We start from the raw sequence: 19684 nt of genomic DNA, 5'->3' as shown, positions 1-19684 counted from the left end.
CATAATTATTACTTGTGAGCATCCTGATTTGGCTGTACAAGATACTTCTGGTAGGCCAGCATTTCTACACAGCTAACAGCTGTCTGCCCATTTGAAAAGAGATACATCTCTTTTCCTGGGCAGTGACAAACAGAGAACAGTTGAGGAGCATTTAAAACCAAATAACCAACCAACCACATTCAAGGGCCTTAAAGTTACCCCTGCTTAGTTTTTTTAATCCATTTAAATATTCTGTACAGATATTCACTTTGAACTTTGATTCCCTATAAACACAATTAGTCGAGTGCTCACTTGACAGAAGCTGGCTTAGATTGGTCTAGGTCAGAACATTTTTATTTTGGCTTTTGTTGGCTCTCTGGTCTGGGACCGGAATCATGACCATTCAACAAAATAAACATACTTCTAAATGGGAGGGATAGCCCATGGGTTCATGAAGAGGAAATATTCGTCTTGACTAATTAAGCCATGACTGCCATAGATTTTTTTTTTCCTAGTGCATCCTTCACCACCCCCAGACATGAAGTCCTTTCCACATTTTTTTTCTCATTTTGTGTGGTTGTGTAGAGCACGATGAGTCGAACCAGGACATTTTCCTTCTCCCTACTTAGTGACCATCATGCTTGGATATGCCAGTTTTTAGTTAGGATAAAGTTGTCTGCAAAGATGAGTTACTTCTGCTTTGATTTAATGCAGATCATGGGCTTTCCTTAAATAATGGGTCACAGTTTGTATAGGTCACTCCTTCTTAGAGAAATTGCTGGAAGAGTTGCTAAGCAAAGAAGATTCTTGCTCACCAGTCTCCTCTGACCACTTTGGTGCCATTCACATCTGGGACATACATTCTTTGTCTACTTTTTCCTTCTTGATGGCCATTTGTGACTCTTCTCATCCTCGTGAGGAATTTGAGATCGAGAACGATGGCATTACCCATCAGACTGTCCTCCCCATTTGGCTTAGTAGAGAGCCGCCATTGAACACATAGAATTCATTCCATTTTAGCAAGTCATTTCTAATGATTTTAACTTAGGCTGCCGGAATGCTTGATGAAAAATTGTTCATTACATTATTTTACATATTGGAGAAAGTATAATGTTGAAGCGTTCAGTATTTCTCTCTAGAATGTAACAAGCTTCTTTCTTTAGTGTCTACTGAAGGTTCATGGCTCAAACTCACCCTGCAGGATAAATATGACTACTACTACAACATCGATTCACAAGAGACTTCCTGGGTCACACCTGAATCATGCTTGCCTAAAGAATCATGGCTCATGGCAAAAGAAATTGAGGTAGGAGGTTCATGTTTAATGCATAACTATGCTCTGAAAAAATAAGTGTGATTGCCTTTCTGTTTTTGAATCATGGAAGTGGTGGGAGAAAATAACTTATTTTTTGCAGCCTGGGTATAGAGTAAAGTCGTCATGAATGCAGTTGGATGGGGCTGCATGCCTACTGACTTGTACAGTTATTTCTATATTGACATAACACCACCAAAGAGAGCAAGGGGAAGAAAGATATTGTAGCTTATTTGTGATAGTACATTATCCTAAAAATTAATCTCCACATTTACCTTGACACAAGAGCTCAGTTAGTAGTAATTTCCTGGTTGTCAGTGTTCAGTAATTTCTTTCTTCCCCCCCACAGCCTACCACAGAGATAGATATGTCCTTTAAAAAGTCAGTAATACTTTCCAGGGGGAAATACTCTTAAAAGGATGTTCACCAAGATTGCTTTGGACTTGAGACCAAAGTTGGACCCAAAAGATGTGAAAATTGCTGTTTGTTCCATGCATTGTAGTGTGTTTACAGAGAAGATACAAATAAGAATTTAGTTCCATTTTGAAAAAAAAGACAGAACACACAAATGTAGGTCTTATAAAATTGTTCAAAGTCACCAGCATCAAAGATATTTGCTAAAACTCAGAGAAAAATCTGTGGCCTGGAGGCTGATGATGCCACCAGAAATCAATGACAAGAAGACAGTGAAGAAAATGGTTTATTAAGTAATTTCAAACATTGTCAATCATTGTTACAATGCATTACCAGTGCTACCTTGCAAATAATGAAACTGTGGGCAATATGTAAAAACAATATGCTAGAGTGGAAAAGATGTATCACACTATGAAGAAGCAGCATCAAAGGGTTAAAAACCAGAGCCACAAATTGTTCCTGTGGCCTCCAAAGATGCCCTAGGAGTAACTTTGTAAAATGGAGCATCATTCTGTTAGGATTATTAAAAAGTGGAAGGTCTAGGGGCGCCTGCATGGCTCAGTAAGTTAAGCATCCAACTTCAGCTCAGGTCATCATCTCACAGTTCATGAGTTCGAGCCCCACATCGGGATCTGTGCTGACAGCTCAGAGCCTGGAGCCTGCTTCGGATTCTGTGTCTCCCTCTGTCTCTGTTCCTCCCCCTCTCACACTCTGTCTGTATGTCTCTCTCTCTCAAAAAACGGATTAAAAATTTTTTTCTTTTAAAGTGGAAGGTCTACACTGTTAAAAAAAAATAATAGTCTTCTAGACAATCTAAAAGTTCTGAGTTAGTGAATGTAATAATGTCTTCTCTTAAAGGTTTTTAAGCATTTTTTTATGATTTCAGTTTTAATTTTTTTAATTAATCATCCGTTGATTCTAGTCACATTGGTAAGAGGCATCAGCCATAGAAGTGAGTCCAGTCTTGGCTTGCATCTCTCAAAGAAAGTAAAAAGCAAACCCAGTTCATCATCTACCTGAGACTTTTCATAGTCCCTCTCCTTTGTTCTCATTCATCTGGGTTTCGCCTGTCTGGCCAGGGGAATGCCTGTCTCTCCTCGCCCACCCCCTTTCCTTCTGTCCAAAGTCTTTTATTTTCCCCCCAAGTTTATTTCGGGCTCCTCCTGGCTTGTTGCAGAGGTCTGCTCTCTGGCCTGGACTAGAAAGGGGGCCTAGGAGCCAGAAGACTTCATGGCCACTGCATTCTTTTCCTTGGCAGCCCTGGAGAGGGAGATGGCAGTGCATATTCATACCACAGCCGTCCTTGTCCCTTGTACACTCTGGAGCTCAAGCCTCACACTTGGTCCTTGCCAGCATCATTTGTCCATCTCCGCCTCCAGATCCTGAGATCACTCAGCCAGATTCTCCTAGTACCTCAGCACCAAGGTCAGAGGATTTCAAAAGCAAGTCATTAGAAAGAAGCTCAGCCAGTTCATCCTTTTGCTCTGATCAAGTCTGTGCTTAAACCAGGCCAGAAAGAGCCGTCCATATCCTATTTCTCAAAGATAGAAGCTCCAGAAGCTATTCTCTTTGCTCGTTTCACCCGATGTGTGAAGTGTAACCGTAAGAAATATCTCTTGCCAGGACATTGTGGAGGAAGTCACAAGAGATTATGTTCGTGAGAAGATGTGGTCTGCTTCTGAAGATTTGCTTCTTCGCTTGGAAGCCACAAGTGCAGGACCCCTTCTTAGGAAAGAGCATGAAGCTAGGAAATCATATTTGTATGGACAAGAAGAGCAGGTGGTCAAAATACAGGTATGTGAATCGCCTACCGCTAGTTCCAGCAAACTGTCATATCTCCTGAAGATGCTTTATTTTATAGTGTGACCGTCAACTACTGGCATTCTAATAAACAAATCAGCGTGCAGATTTTCCGCTTAATCGATGCCCCCAAATCTGCTTTATTATGCCCGGAGCTGGGGAGGATGTTGAATGATTTTTCAACCATGGAGACTATTAAGGGGTGCTGCGGACCTGCCAAGGTCCACCTGCCACCAACCTTGTTGGAGCCAGAGGGACCCCTCAAATCAGAATTGAAATCCTCTTTCTCTAAAAAGCTGGATCTCCTTGTGTCATCTACTTTCTAAGCCAGGTGTTCTCTGAATTGCTTTTTCAGTGGCTGGTGGATGCTGAGTGGTCCTTGTTTGTACACACTTCTAGACAGAAAGAGCACAAGAGCTGACAAAATGCCTTTAGCATCTGCAGGCATGTCTCCTCCCTCACAGACTCCTCATTGAGTCCTGTAGGAAAAATCCTCCTTTCCAACTGTTTGGTTTTGAGTTGTTCTTCAGCTTGCGTGACTATCTGAACTTTCTGGTCGGCAGAGAGCTTCACAAATGTAGATGTTTCTCATTTGTATTCCCCTAGCACCCTCTGAGAACCAACATGCTACCTTCCACAAGGCTGCATGTCTTTTTTTGTGTGCATCCAGAATGACACTGTTATTGACAGACAGTATTCAATGGGCTTTTGCTTTGGCCCATAGCTGTGAGATTTCCCAAATTGGAAGTTTTTAGGTTGAAGATTTCTCTTTTGTGATCATTGGTGTACTTACCTGCTTCCTTCACCTAACTATAACATCATCCAGGTCAGAAAATAAGTTTCCAAAATTTGTGTATTCTTGTGTCTTATGTACGATCGGTGCTCAAATAGTCAAATTTGTTCGGAGCTTAAGATGTTAGAAGGCAGACATGATTAATTTTTAGAAGAAATGTCTCCCACAAACCTGACTGTGAAAGATTTTTTTTCTTTGCTGAACCAGTAAGTTTTCCACTTTATTCCTTCTGTAAGTAAGTGGTAGGCAAAACACACAGGAAGTGACAAAAAAGCCTAAAGATGAAATCCTCTACACTGATGCTGAGGCTCTAATTTTATACAGAATTAAACAGTGTCAGCTGACCTAACAATTTGGACCAACCTTAATCTCTCCAGCCTCAGGGAATGGATCAGTATTGTATTTGGAGGACATTCTGTGGATTGCACGGGTGTAAAATCCATCTGATATTGGGACCCAGGGCCGAAGTCACAAGAGGGCTTGGGAGAAGAAGGGTAGAAACAATCATCTGGGGCCTTTTGCTTCACCTCAGCAGAAGCAGAGAGATTGAAGCAGAAGCCATAGAACTATGAAGTCACCTCACCTTGTTTTTGTTTCTCACTCTTCTGACAGTTTTCTAACAAGGAAAGCAGAAGGTCTAGAGGCAAGCTGTAGACTGGAGATGAATATGTATTCAGTGGGAACTTGCTGACCCACAAAACCAAAAGACCATAACCAAAGGGTGTTATGCTAATCTCATTTTTTGGCAATGTGGCCACTTCACCCTGAATTAGAGGAATGATCTGAAAAGTGAGGACTTCTCCTCCATAGAATGGCTCAACCTTCCTAGCTGGCTGAATCAGCCCCAGCCACAGTAGTCTTAACACATTCAGAGAGAAAGTTTCCAGGCTGAGGCCAGCCAACCCCAGCTCCAACACCCTCACTCGGTCTCTTCCCAAGGAACTGGATAGTGGTACAGAGAATATGGTTTCGTTAGCCAGTCCTCTGTCTTGAATACTTACAGAACAATTCAGAAGGTGCCCGAGGTGTCTCCTGAGAAATGCAATGTCATTCGTAAGATTTTTCCCCTCTAGGTAAGTAAGATAACACCTCTCTCTCTCTCTGCAGAGAGAGAGAGAGAATCTCTTGAGAGCAGCAAAGGAGACATAGCCATGTTATTTTTGAACGGTAAGAAGGCTCTGGTAACATTGCCTACCTTTACAAATGAGTGAGCCAGAAAACAATCTCAAACAAAAAGAAATATCGAATATTGAAAAAAAAAAAAGGAAAATGAATGTAAGTTGCAAAATGTAAATTAAATAAACATTTAAGGATACTCTTACTCGAGGAGGCAAAAGACTTTTTTGTGCTGAAACTGTTGTATGCTTTCAAGGAATTTAATAAGGCATGATCTTAGTAAAACAAGACAAAACATTAAAAGAAAAAGATAACTGATACTGAAAGAGAGGAAGAAAAATAATGACATTGTCAAATGTAAATAAACTTAAAACTGCAGAACGCAGAAGAAACACTGAAAATAACTGCACCACATGGACAACTTCAGAAAAAAATCTCAAAAAAGTTGAGGAAAAGAATAATAATTTAAAATGCATGTTCTCATCTGAAAACTGGTAATACTCAATTTGTTGCTGGGTTGTGAGAGTTAAATGGGATAATTCACGTAACAGACTTTGCACAGAATGTGGCCATAGGTGCTCAATAGTGTTAGAAATGATGAGACGACGGAGATGATGTGTCTGAGGGCAGATGATGGAGTCAACATTGAGACTGTTGGCATGGCACAGGAAGAGGTGAGAAAAACTGAACAGGAAAAAGAGTAGATAGCTATGGTATTCTTTTTTCCTTGAACTGAAGAAAGCTGGAATGCCAGTTTTTAAGAAAAAGCATAGTAGTGACAAACACCAAAACACAGCCCTGGGAACTATGGTATTAGTTTTTGAACTTCGGAGAGTGCCTCAAGCATCCTGGCAGAGAAAAAGGAACAAGCTGCTCTGAAGCACCTTTCAGATTGCCAGGAGCAATAGTGGAGTCTGTAGGTGGAGAGGAAGGGGGTGACCTGTTGTGACAGTCCTTCATCACGTTATTTCCATGTAAGTGACTACTCTAGTAGATCAGTGGATTTTCTACCTTTAAGCTGAGAAGGAAAAGAGAGAAACATTTAGAGCCTTCTTGGCTATCCAAGAGATCACACAAGAATTTGTGCTCCAGAAGTTGGAGTTGGTAATTTGACTATTACAGCCCTGGGTGCCCAGTTACCAAAGAAGGCAGTCAGGTTAGCAAGCCAGATTGTCTAGAGATTGACAGTTACAAAATGTAAAATGGAGCAGTAACCCCGAGGTCTAAATATTTTGGAAGACTACTTTGTTATAGATGCATTACATAGAAAACAAATTTATGGTAACAAAAAAACAAAATTTTACAAAAAGATGGCTCTTTTAAATTTTCCCACAAGTTCTTCTGCCAGTCAGAGAAGGAGATTGACACTGCAGTAAACACCTTCTATCTCTAATTGTCTGCAAAAAGCAGCTTCTGAAAGGCTTTATAGTTTAGAATTTTGTCTTCTTTTGCGTTTGCAGCAATAACTCCTTTCTCCCAACCTCATACCCATAATTGCTCTTAATAAACAGCTTCTAATTAGAAGAGCCTGCAATCTCATAGCCTGGCATAGGATTTCTCTTATTAGCACAGAATAGGAAAAGCCGGTCCTGATGAAACTAAAACTTACAAACTGGAAAAGAATGTGTCATTTTGGCAAATAAGAGGCATATAGGATTCTGCTTCTATAGATAAAAAATTCTATACCCAACAAAGTTTTCCTTGGTTTGGGAAGGTAACAGTACAATATTCATAAGTATAGAAGGATTCCAGAAAAATCTACATAATCGATAGAGAGGTGGAATACACAACGAGGGATGCCTGGGTGCCTTAGTCCATTAAGCTTCTGAGTCTTGATTTCAGCTCATGTCGTGATGTCAAGGTTCATGGGATCAAACCCTGCCTCAGACTCTGCACTGACAGTGCGGAGCCTGTTTGGAATTCTCTCTCTTCCTCTCTCTCTGACCCCTCCCACTGCTCACACATGCAGGCACATTCTCTTCTCTCAAAGTAAATAATCATTTTTTAAAAATACAAAATGAAATCTCAAGGAAAATTCTGTGGTTGAGCATTGAATCCTTAGTACATTAAACAATAGTACAGAATGTGGGGCGCCTGGGTGGCTCAGTCAGTTGAGCGCCCAACTTTCAGCTCAGGTCATGATCTCACAGTTCGTGGGGTTCAGGCCCCGTGTTGGGCTGTGTGCTGACAGCTCAGAGCCTGGAGCCTGCTTTGGATTCTGTGATTCCCTCTCTCTCTGACCCTCCCCTGCTCACACTCAGTCTCTCTCTCTGTCTCTCTCAAAAATAAATAAACATTCAAAAAAATTTTTTAAATAGTACAGAACAGACAAGTGGGTTCATTTTACAGATGCGAGAATTCTTCAATATTACATCATCTGTGACTGTGATAGGTTATCCACAATGTTTGTGAATCTGAGTTAATAAGATTAATACTGTTTCTGGAGTTTAGATAATTCCAAAAAAGCAGAAGGAAGAACTTGAGCTAATCCCGTATTTTGTTTGCTTTTCAGTTTGGATCAAGGAATGGGATTTATAACATATATTTGTAGATTCACACTTCTGTTACGCACAGAAACATAGGAACCACCATCGAGACTCATCACAACAAATGTGTTACTAGTTAACTTGCCATGGAATCCAGTAACCCATGGTTAGGGTCCACTTCTCCTAGTCCCTATAGCACAATCAGGCCACTTTTGCAAGCAGGTGTTGATGACATCAAAATCAGTTTTTCTCATCATTTCAGAAATGCCACACTCACAGATCCCATGGGCATTCTCTAAATGGACCTTCAATTAGAAATCCTTTATTTTGAGACACCTGGGTGGCTCAGTTGGTTGAGCATCGAACTCTTGATTTTGGCTCAAGTCATGATCCCAGGATCTTGGGATCCAGCCCCTTGTTGGGCTCCACACTGAGCATGGAGCCTGCTTAAGATATTCTCTCTCTCTCTCCCTCTCCCTCTCCCTCTCCCTCTCCGTCTCCCTCTCTCCCCTCCCTCCCCCTCTCTCCCCTCCCTCCCTCCCCCTTCCCTCCCTCTGCTCCTTTTCCCTGCTTATGCTCTATCTCAAAAAAAAATTTTTTTTTAATCGTTTATCTTTGTTTAGATCTTTGTTACTTAAAGTGTAGAGCGTATACCAGCATTGTCATTGCCTGGAAGTCCCACCCAGACCCACTAAATTCAAATCTCCATTTTGAAATGATCTCTGATGATTTTGTATACATATTAAAGTTTGAGAAGCTCTGTGAGGGTGCCTGGGTGGCTCAGTCAGTAAAGTGCCCAACTCTTGATTTTGGCTCAGGTCATGACGTCACATTTCATGAATTCGAGCTCCGTGCTGTCAGCTTGAGCTTCTCTCTCTGCCCCTCCCCCCACTCGTGTGCTCTCTGTCTCTCAAAATAGATAAACTTTAAAAAATGAGGGACGCCTGGGTGGCTCAGTCAGTTGAGCCTCTGACTTCGACTCAGGTCATGATCTCACTGTTGGTGAGCTTGAGCCCAGCATGGGGCTCTGTGCTGACAGCTTAGAGCCTGGAGCCTGTTTCAGATTCTGTGTCTCCCTCTCTCTCTGCCCCTCCCTCACTCACATTCTGTCTCTCTCAAAAATAAATAAATGTTAAAAAAATATATTTTTAAATTAAAAATGAGAAACACTGTGAAACTCACTCCACTTTTAAACCCTCAATAATGCATCTTCCTGTGTAATTCTTAATCATCTCATAGCTTAAAGGAGAAAAACGTGTGCTCATTTCAGTAGCTAGTGCAAAGGCAGCTGATAAAGTTCCAAACCCATTCCTAACATTGCTATAATAATTGCGTTGAAGTTTTAGCTTATTTAAGGAGATTGGCATCTTTGCAATGATGACTTTTCCAGTTCACTTATCAGTATATCTCCCCATTTATTAATTTTTCCCACCATATAGCACAAAATTTACTCCTTCCTCTTTAGTTTATTCCATTGGTTAGTTTTGGCTATTATGAATGTCATCTTTTTATCTATCGTTATTTTTGACATATGGAAAATGTATCAAGTTTAGATATACATTTTATAGCTAATTACTTGGAAGAACTCAGTTTTATTTATTTAATGTTTGTTTATTTTTGAGAGAGAGAGAGAAAGACAGTATGAGCAAGGGCGGGGGAGGGACAGAGAGAGAGGGAGACACAGAGCTCAAAGCAGACTCCAGCTCCGCGCTGTCAGCACAGAGCCTGATGCAGGGCTTGAACTCCCGAACTGTGGGATCATGACCTGAGCTGAAGTCAGACTCTTACCGACTGAGCCACCCAGGAATCCCAGAACTCAGTTTTAATAGTTGTTCAGGTGACCCTCTTGACTAATAACTACTTTTTACATTTCTCATTTTTTTTTATTTTTTTTTTAATGTTTTTATTTATTTTTGCGACAGAGAGAGACAGAACATGAGCAGGGGAGGGCCAGAGAGAGAGGGAGACACAGAATCCAAAGCAGGCTCCAGGCTCTGAGCTGTCCGCACAGAGCCCGATGCGGGGCTCGAACCCACAGACTGTGAGATCATGACCTGAGCCGAAGTCGGACGCTTAACCAACGAGCCACCCAGGCGCCCCAATTTCTCATTTTTTAAATCTTGTAATCCGTCAAGGAATAAATTCATATGACCCTAATAGCATAGGAAACTCGAAAACACTCAGGACTTAAAAACTATGTGGGCTTTAAATCCCACCTCTGGGAATATGGAACACAGCTACTTTTCCCTATTCCTTCCTCTGAGTGCAAGTAAAAGCCCCAGACATTATATGTAAACAGACACAACACTGTGGAAGATGGAGAGAGAAAAGCCAGACTGGCTAGGGAACCTTGAGATCCAAAGAAGGACACGGAGGTGAGTTTCATGGTTTTCTTTGAGCTTAAATATCTCAGTCTTGCTGCAGCAGAGTCTGGCAACATGGAAATGCTATGGGTGCAGGCCAAAATAAAAAATTAAAAAAAAAAAAAAGCTCCAGCAAAAACCTGCTGTCTGTGGCCAAAGGATCAGAAAAGGTGCAGCCCACAAAGACAAAACTTTGAGACAGTAACCACTCTCCTCCGGCCACACACCACGGAAAAAGATCTTGACCCCCACACCACTCATGCCCCAAGGTGGAGAGCCTGGCCCTCCACCCTGGGTAGAATCTAACCAGGTATCCAGATTACTGCAGAGGCCACTTCCGTGGCCAGAAGCAATAATGTGGCCACCCTCCCTTTCCTTGCTGGGAGGTGTCAAAGGAGGCATGGTAGAGTCAGGACTTGGATCACAACGTGGTGGTAATGAGGCCACCTGCCCCAAAGCCTTCTGCCATCAGTGGGCAGCACATGGGAAATAGTACCAGGCACCACTACTCTCCCAGGCAGAGAGGTACCAGCACCACCGTAGGTGGGTAGTTAGAGCTCCCACCTCCCATTCGACATAATAAGCAGCCCCCACCTCAGGTGTCAGTAGAGGCCAGGTGGAGAACTTGAACTTGCCAGTAATGAGGCAGCACCATGACCCTTCCCTTGCCAAAGCAATGTCAGGGAAACAGATTAAATGAGTCCAGAATCTCTTCATGTAATATCCAGATTTTCCAAATTTTGGTCAACATTTTAAGAAACAAGCAAGCTATAAATTTTAAAAGATAATCAATAGATGCCAATACAGATGACAAAGATGTATAATTATCTGACAAAGATTTTAAAAGCCAAACAAATTTTAAAACTAAAAACTAGAACAAATTTAAAAAAAACTCAATGGATAGACTCGGCAGCAAAATGGAGGGAACACTGGAGTGAATCAGTGAACTAGAGAATAGAATCATAGAAATTACCAGATCTAAACAACAGAGAGAAAAGATTAAAAAAACAGTGAACAGAGCCTGAAGGCATCTGTAGGCCCATAACAAAAAGAGTTCACGTTTGTGCCATCAGAGTTTCAGAGAAAAGAAAGGGGAAGTAGTGAAAAGGCCCTGGTAGAAATAATGTCTGAGAAGTTGCTGTCTGTGGTCAGAGATGCAGAACCACAGAGGCATGAAGCTGAGTCAACCCCAAAGAGGATAGACTCGAGGAAATGCCCAGCGCAGAATTCATGATCCCCCCCCAAGATATTCTTTAGGAATGAAGGGGCAATCGAGGCATTCTTAGATGAAAGAAAGTTAAGAGAACTTGTCACGAGCATACCTGCCCTAAAAGAATAGCCTAGAAAGTTCTCTAAACAAAAAAGGAAATGATTGAAGAACTGTGGGGAAACCAGGAAGGAAGGGAGAACAACTGAATGAGTACAAATGCAGGTTCAATACATTTTCTTTTTGCTCTTGAATTTCCGTAATTAGGTTCACAGTTGAAGTAAAAGTTAAAACACTGATGTGGTTCCAAATATGTGTGTGGACAAAATACAATTGTATTATAAAAGGGGGTTGGCAGTAAAGGTATATGTAGGAAGTTATGGTTTCTGCACTTTGCTGGAGATCAGATTATCTGTAAAAATGAAGCAGCAGTTCTTATCAGTTTGGACATTATCCATCTTTTAAATTTTTGTCAGTTCATGGAGACCCAGTTTTGTCTATCAGACATTCTTGGGAGGGGCACTCGACAGAACCTATCAATTTTAAATACCAACTTTTGAGCCAACAATACCCTACCTTGATGGAAGCATCCATACAAAATACATAATAATGTGTGTAGAGGGTTGTTTACAACGGTATAGTATATAGACACCACGACGTTTTGCCTTTTTTCAGAAAATACGTAACAAAAAGTTAATGAATCTTTTGGAGAGTAGCTAGGTCAAAGTAGGGGTAGGCACATAGGCACATTTTACTTTACAGCTTTTCTCTGTTTTTGCTGTATATCCTTTTATTTTTCTTTAAGTTTATTTATTTTGAGAGACAGAAAATGTACTCACAAGCAGGGAAGGGGCAGAGAGAAAAGGAGGGAGAGAGTCCCAAGCAGGCTCCATGCCGTCAGCACAGAGCCCAAAACAGGGCTCATTCCCACAAACTACGAGATCTTGTATGAGCCGAGATCAAGAGTCAGACATTTGACCGACTGAGCCACCCAGGAGCCCCTACTGTATATCCTAATACATCAACTTCTAGGCATTGAGAACAGATGCTTGGCATAAAAATTTATATCATTATTTTATGTTTTCCTTTTTTTTGTTAACAGGTCGCATCATAGTATAGGCAGCAAACTACAGATTCCTTTTTTTCTTCGCATTGTATCTTGGAGATCTTCCTACTCCTCAAGATACAGCACATCCCTGTAGTCAATGTATGGGACTCATTCTTCTTAACTGCCATGTAACATCCCTCACTATGACTGCAGTTGCAGTTGATCTGTATCCCCATGTGTAAACATTCTGCTCTATACATGTTTGGTATTATAAACAATGCTGCCGTAAAAATCCTTCTTCCACACAGGTGCTTTCTGTAATTTGATACTGCTAAATTCCCTCAAAAAGACTATACCCATTTTTTCTTTTCCTGAACCTTAGTCCCCTGTCTTTGCTTTTTCATTCACTGCTTGACAGGTGGATAAGGTAGCAACTTTCCCAAAATTATTCTGGCTGCTGCCCCGGGCTCCCTCAAGCTTAGAGCCATCCCACATTTTTTGTAGATGTTCTTACATTTTTGTAGAAGTTTGTTCTGTGGTTCTGTCTTTAATCCAATTCCAGCTGTCGGCTCTCTTACAGGGTCCCTCAGAGTCGTTGATCCATATGCTTTCTTGTTTCTAGTACTATCGTGAATTGCTTTAAAAGCCTGTTGGAGGGGCGCCTGGGTGGCTCAGTCGGTTAAGCGTCCGACTTCGGCTCAGGTCATGATCTCACGGTCCGTGAGTTCGAGCACCGCGTCGGGCTCTGTGCTGACAGCTCAGAGCCTGGAGCCTGTTTCAGATTCTGTGTCTCCCTCTCTCTCTGCCCCTCCCCTGTTCATTCTCTGTCTCTCTCTGTCTCAAAAATAAATAAACGTTAAAAAAAAAATTAAAAAAAAAAATAAAAGCCTGTTGGTGAGATTTGGGGGAAAGTGGGTGACGGATACATGAAACTCAATGTATCATTTTTGGAATTACCTGAGAGTCTCTATTGCAAAATTGAAAGTATTTTTTAAAAGCAATTTGTCATTTCTAGAGATTTGAATTGAGACCAGATATCTGGAGCAAGGGCTCAGTTGATCTCCCCCACCCCCCATACTGACTGGTTTATTTTAAATCATCACAGAACATTTTTTTTAATGTTTTTAAATGTTTAAATTTTTTTAAATAAAAATTCCGTGTACCTTTTTTTAAAAGAAAAAATGAGGTAGATTGATACAGATAGACATGAAATTTATAAAAATAATTTGATTTTTTGTGTTTATCCCCTTTAATAAGGAAACTTTATTTCATTTCTAATTTGAAAACAAAACCAGAGAATTAAAGTGAGTTACATAGTTAGGTTTCAATAAAAAGATTCTCAAAACTGAATTAGAATAGGGGTGTCTGGGTGGCTCAGCCAGTCAAGCATCTGACTTCGCTTGGGTCATCATGGTTTACAAGTTCAAGCACTTCATAGGGCTCTGTGCTGTCCACAGGGAGCCTGCTTCAGATCCTCTGTCCCCCTCTCTCTGCCCCTCCCTAACTTGTACATGCATACATGTGCTCTCTCTCTTTTTCTCAAAAATAAATAAAAATATTTTTTTAAAGTCTGTTTCTAAAAAAAATTGATTGGGATAAACTTCAACAATTTGGTATTTAATAATTCTAAAGATAACAGTTTGTTTCCAGTTTTTGTAAATGTTTCCTATAAAAGTTCCCTTTGATGGTGATAAGCTAGTAAAGCTTTGATGATGAAGCATCACTAAACTTTATGTAAAAATAGATAAGATAATAAATGATCAATCATAGCACTTCTATTTTAGGGATCCAGAGTTACAAATGAGTCAAGTATTTTTCTTCCTTTTTGGTCTGAGCCATGGTAGGTCATTTGTTATAGTAAAGGTACTTACATAAGTCATTATTTTGAAACATCTTATGTTATAACCAAATGATACCAGTACTCAGTTAACCTGTTTGTATGTTTCAGGGCAATTGCATTTTATTACTTCTTGCCACCCAGAGCTTTGGTAAAATTAAGCTTTCGCATGGGAAAATGGGGTTCTACCTGGTAACTGTGCTTTCTGGAGTTCGGGACAAGCTTCTGCTGTGAGCTGGTGCATTCTGCTCAGTGTAACGTCCACCCCTAGTGATGGCGTTCACAAGAGATTTCGAAGGGAGGGTCCCTGACAGTGTTCCAACTCACTGTCTACTGAGATGTACTCTCTTCTTGCACTTTCTAGAATCAACTGTGAGAAACTGTTGCACACTAATAATTCTCTAACTTGCTGTTTTCCACAGGCTTTTTGGAAGGGACATAAACAACGGGAAGCATATATGCGCAGACGGCAAACATTCATTGATAATACTAAAAATATTGTGAAGGTAAACATCCTTCCTACCTTATTAAGTGCGTGGCTTGAACCTTGCTTTTCATTGCAGTTCTGCTTCTGGAAGACAGATTATGGAAAGAGTACATGGGAGGCTTAAAGTCCAAATTGAGTCCTGGGTTTGAGTCCCACATCCATTACTCACTTAGCTGATCATCTTCAAACAACTCTGTTAAAACACTGTAACTGACTCAGGTTCTTTATGTGGTTATGAGAAGAATAACCAGTAAATGCTCTTTCTCTGAGAAGTCCAAATTGATTATTTAAGCTCTGGGGGAAACCAGCTATATTTTGCATCCCTCTTATCATATGCACTAATAATATTAACAAGGCTCAAACTTAACACTGGAAACCTTAGTTATTAGGCAAATGCAAAACCAGTGAAAAGAAGAAATAGAACTAATTACGACCTGGATATGCGGGGTGAGTGAATCTAACCCAGCTTTCTACCCAAGGTGATGACTCTCAGTTTCAAGAAAGAAAAGGCACTGGGGTGCCCACTCCCCAGTGCTGAAAACCAAAGGATTGGCAGAACTGAACTTGCAGACAACATGGAAATCCAGATGAGATTCGGAATAGCAAGGCTAGAGAGAGATAGGAGTCACATGAGGTTAATTAAAAGACCTTTTAAACTGAGAAGACAGAATGACATCATCCAGATCCATTGTGCTTCTCAGTGCTGTGCTGTGCTTGCTATGGAATACATGGCTGTTCTCTGGGAGAGCTATAAGTCCCAATCGGTCCCTCATGAGAACTCTAGACCTGTTACCCATAAACAGCTAAAGGATACTGGATGCATTTAAGGGAATGAAACCCTGGACTTTGTTTTTGGTTCCCTGTCCCATTGCAACTCTCAGCAAAATGCCTTGAGCTCTTGGTTTTTATTTACTGAGATTAAAGCACAGTGATACAAAGCTACATTATCTTCCTCATCATAAGGTATAAAATACTTTGAACCCCTGGGAGAAAAAGCAATGAAAGAAGTAGGAGGTTAAGATTAGGCTTTGCTGGGGCACCTAGGTGGCTCAGTTGGTTAAGCCTCCAACTTCAGTTCAGGTCATGATCTCACAGTTTGTGGGTTCTTGCCCTGGGTCGGGCTCTCTGCTGACAACTCAGAGGCTGGAACCTGTTTCGGATTCTTTGTCTCCCTCTCTCTCTGCCCCTCCCGTGGTCATGCTCTGTCTCTGTCTCAAAAATAAATAAACATTAAAAAAAAAAAAAAAAAGATCAGGCTTTGCTCAGCCTTAAGCATCCGACTTTAGCTCGGGGTCATAATCTTGCTGTTCATGAGTTCAAGCTCTGCATCAGGCTCTGTGCTGACATCTCAGAGCCTGGAGCCTGATTCATATTCTGTGTCTCCATCTCTCTCTGCCTCTCCCCTGCTCACACTTTCTCTCTCTCTGTCTCTCTGTCTCTTTCAAAAATAAATAAACATTAAAAAAAAAAGATTAGGCTTTGAGTATTATTTGGTGGGCTTCTAAATTTACCAGAATATCAGTATTATCCTTAGGCTGCATGAAAAGACATTAAAGGTGTTTTTAATGATTGCCTCAATTTCTCTAACTCATTTTTAGATCCAGTCCTGGTTCCGGATGGTGACAGCACGAAGGAATTACCTTTCACGACTACAGTATTTCAGAGATCATGTAAGACACACAAGAGTGGATTTTCATCCTTAGAATGAGTTAAATGAATGCTTGGTTGAATGTTAGCATTGAATGAGTTTTATTAAATGGTGGAAATGTTTTTTAGAAGAGAAGCCAAGTGGAAGGCTGTTGGTATATTGTATATGCTGTTTGCACAGACAGTGTTCCTGTCTAGTCTTTGTATTAAATAGAATATTTTGTCCAGAAAGAGAAAATGAAATGTTTTCTTAAATATTTTTCCATCCACTTGCTCCCTTTTGTCTTAACACACACACCAAACCTTTTAATTTGGTTAAGTGATATTTTCATGTCTCCCCAGCTGCCTGTGGCTCAAGTTTTAAAACCTCAATTGTGACTTAGCTGGATGGATAGTTGCAAGCCATACATCAGTAACCTAACATACTTTTTAACAGCAAGTCCAGAGCTAAAGGGTGGAAATGAGCAGTAGGAGAAAACAATAGGTCTTAGAACTCAATATGGTAATATTTGGAAGCTTTTTTTTCTTCTTTGAATTAAGAATTCATGTTCAGAGTGAAACTTCACTAGTGAAGACTGAATAGGAAATGTGTGAGAAGAAACGGCTGTGGGCTAGTAATGCTAAAGAGAAAAGATTCCACACAAGTATTTTCGAACACTGCTTATAAAGTTTTTATAACTGGTAACCAGTGAAGAAGCCCACAGGAGGAATTTTTTCAGGATCTTGAAAGAATGGATATGTGAACATAGATTAGATCATCTAAAGTTTGGGCTAAAATTGTTTTCCCTTTTAGATCTCTTTATAAATAGTCCTATACAACCTTGTTGATACTTTTAGCTAACATATCTGACCCTTTCTTCAAAGAAAATGCAAAAAATAAATAGTGAATACACCACATCTAAATGCTGTCTGTTCTAAATAGTGTCTCTTGTTAAATACTGTCACTTCTGGGTTGGTTGGTTGGTTGGTTGGTTGGTTGGTTGGTTTGTTTAACACTGTCACTTCTTAACTAGTTCTGAATTCGACAATCGTGGAGTAGATGGGCCTCCAGAAGATCATGACTGATCTCATTCTTTTGCAGAAAAATGAAATTGTGAAAATACAGTCACTAGTGAGAGCGAACAAGGCCAGAGATGATTACAAAACACTGGGTAAGTTGGGAGCATAAATCTTCCTCCACTAAGGATAGAGTTACGTCTGGATAAACTCATCATGAGTTGACAATATCCTAAGCCAAAAGGACATTGAACACACCTACCCTACAGAACATCACAGCTTAGCCTGGCCTGCCTTAAACTTGCTCTTAGGGGCGTCTCAGTGGCTCAGTTGGTTAAGCACATCCAACTTAGGCTCGGGTCATGATCTCACGGTTTGTGAGTTCAAGCCCGGGGTCAGCCTCTGTGCTAACAGCTCAAAACCTGGAGCCTGCTTCAGATTCTGTGTGTCTCTCTCTCCCCGCCCCGCCCCGCTTGCAAATAGAGTGGTTTTGTGGTAACTGAAATGCAAATTTTCATTTCTTTCTCAATTCAGCATCTTTATAAGACTAAGGCATTTTTAATCTGGAAAAAAAAAAGTCATTTTTATTAGTCTCTCATTATCCATTTTCACCCATTCCCCCCGGAGAGGCATTGAATACACTCAGGCTTAGAGGTTGCTGCAGCTGTCATATGGCCTGTAAGTGCTGACTAAGAAGGTAGGTGATTACCTGCAATTAAAATACCCCAAAGTGATAGCCAGCATGAAGATGTCACAAGCCTACTATTGACCGACGAAATCTTAAATTTGAGCCATAATAATTAGTAAAGCTGTAATATTCATTTCTAACAAGTTTATTAGCACACACAGAGATAGAAGGTCATTAGGAGCAAGAAGAGAGAACTTGAGACCAAATGAGATGGCTCACGTTCTCCCAACTTAGCTACATACATGAGCTCTGGAGCATCTCTCAGGCTTTTTCTGATACAGCTATGTCACTAGCAACACCTTTGTTAGAAATAGTAGAACATAAATTCCCTTGGGCATCAGGAAGGGAAGGGGGTCCCAGGATCCAAGGTAATTTCTCCAGTAAAGCCCATCAGAAGCGTCAAAATGCTGATAGTGATGGTGTCTAGATTTAGTTCATGTGAGGTTCATGCTCTTAGTTATTTGTGTTGCTGGTTTACCTCTTTTTTTTTTTCCCCTTCCCTTGAATGTGAAAACACCCCAGAACCAAGGTGGCAGTTAAAGGAAAATTGATTAGGGCCTCAGTGTAAAGGAGAGGGTGGTGACAGAGTGGCCACACCTGGGCTGATTTGAAGTCATCTTCGTGTTGCTGCTTGTACTCGCTTATCATTAAAAGTCCAGGGGGTGCCTGGGTGGCTCAGTTGGTTGAGCGTCCGGCTTCGGCTCAGGTCATGATCTCATGGTTCTTGAGTTCCAGCCCCGCGTCAGGCTCTGGGCTGACGGCTCAGAGCCTGGAGCCTGCTTCCGATTCTGTGTCTCCCTCTCTCTCTGCCCCTCCCCCGTTCATGCTCTGTCTCTCTCTGTCTCAAAAATAAGTAAATAAACGTTTAAAAAAAAAAAAGTCCAGATAGTTTATTCATACAGTTTGCCCAAGTAGATTTCACTAAATACCTTAACAAATACATTTTTTGTAAAGTTAGAGTGCTAGGGATTTAATTATAATTCATGTTCAAAGCACTGACAAAAAACACTTTTAAACTTCAGACACCCCTCTGAACAGTTGAGGCTGGTCTCCCAGGTTCTGGGTGCCCACTCTTGGTCCATGCTCAAAGGACAAGGACCACATTTCAATTTCTAACATAGAACATGTGTTCCGCTTGTCACTCCATAGGCTCCTGAGTGGCCTTACAGGTCTCCCCTCATTGACTGTTTCTAATTCACCTTTCACCTAGTTCCTGCTTCTTCCCCCATGGTCTTCTGGGCTGAGAGGAAACTTTCCGTTTCCTGTTGCAAAAACACAAATCCCTTATCTGGCTCAGCCACCAGCTCTCAGAGATAACTTAGTTAACATTCTTTCTCACGTTTCTCATCAATAAGGCACAAATAGATAGAACTTTCTTCTCGGTGGAGAATCCTGGAAGCAGGATGCAAGAAGGCCGATAAATGAGAATTAGATAACTAGAAAATAGTGAGGCCAGATGACATCAGTGGTGGTGTGCACTCATTTGTATGATCAGTTTCCTTGTCCAGATT

General features: G+C 40.9%; 1 protein-coding gene across 3 annotated transcripts in view; it reads left to right on the top strand.

Annotated features, from left to right (window-relative positions):
* Positions 1-19684, top strand: part of IQGAP2 (IQ motif containing GTPase activating protein 2) — a 293312-nt gene that overhangs the window by 226101 nt on the left and 47527 nt on the right. For 2 of the 3 annotated variants that reach the window (XM_019462973.2, XM_019462975.2), the window contains 4 exons: positions 1143-1285; positions 14778-14861; positions 16441-16512; positions 17571-17640. In XM_019462973.2, coding sequence (XP_019318518.2) covers positions 1143-1285; positions 14778-14861; positions 16441-16512; positions 17571-17640 — 369 coding nt within the window. Of the gene's footprint in view, positions 1-1142; positions 1286-3328; positions 3500-14777; positions 14862-16440; positions 16513-17570; positions 17641-19684 lie in introns of all 3 variants that reach the window. The other variant, XM_019462972.2, reaches the window with a different exon arrangement.

The sequence above is a fragment of the Panthera pardus genome, unplaced genomic scaffold (genome assembly GCF_024362965.1).
Source record: "Panthera pardus isolate Hobbes unplaced genomic scaffold, ASM2436296v1 HiC_scaffold_2, whole genome shotgun sequence".
NCBI lineage: Eukaryota > Metazoa > Chordata > Mammalia > Carnivora > Felidae > Panthera > Panthera pardus.
This window is presented reverse-complemented; position numbering and strand designations above follow the sequence as displayed.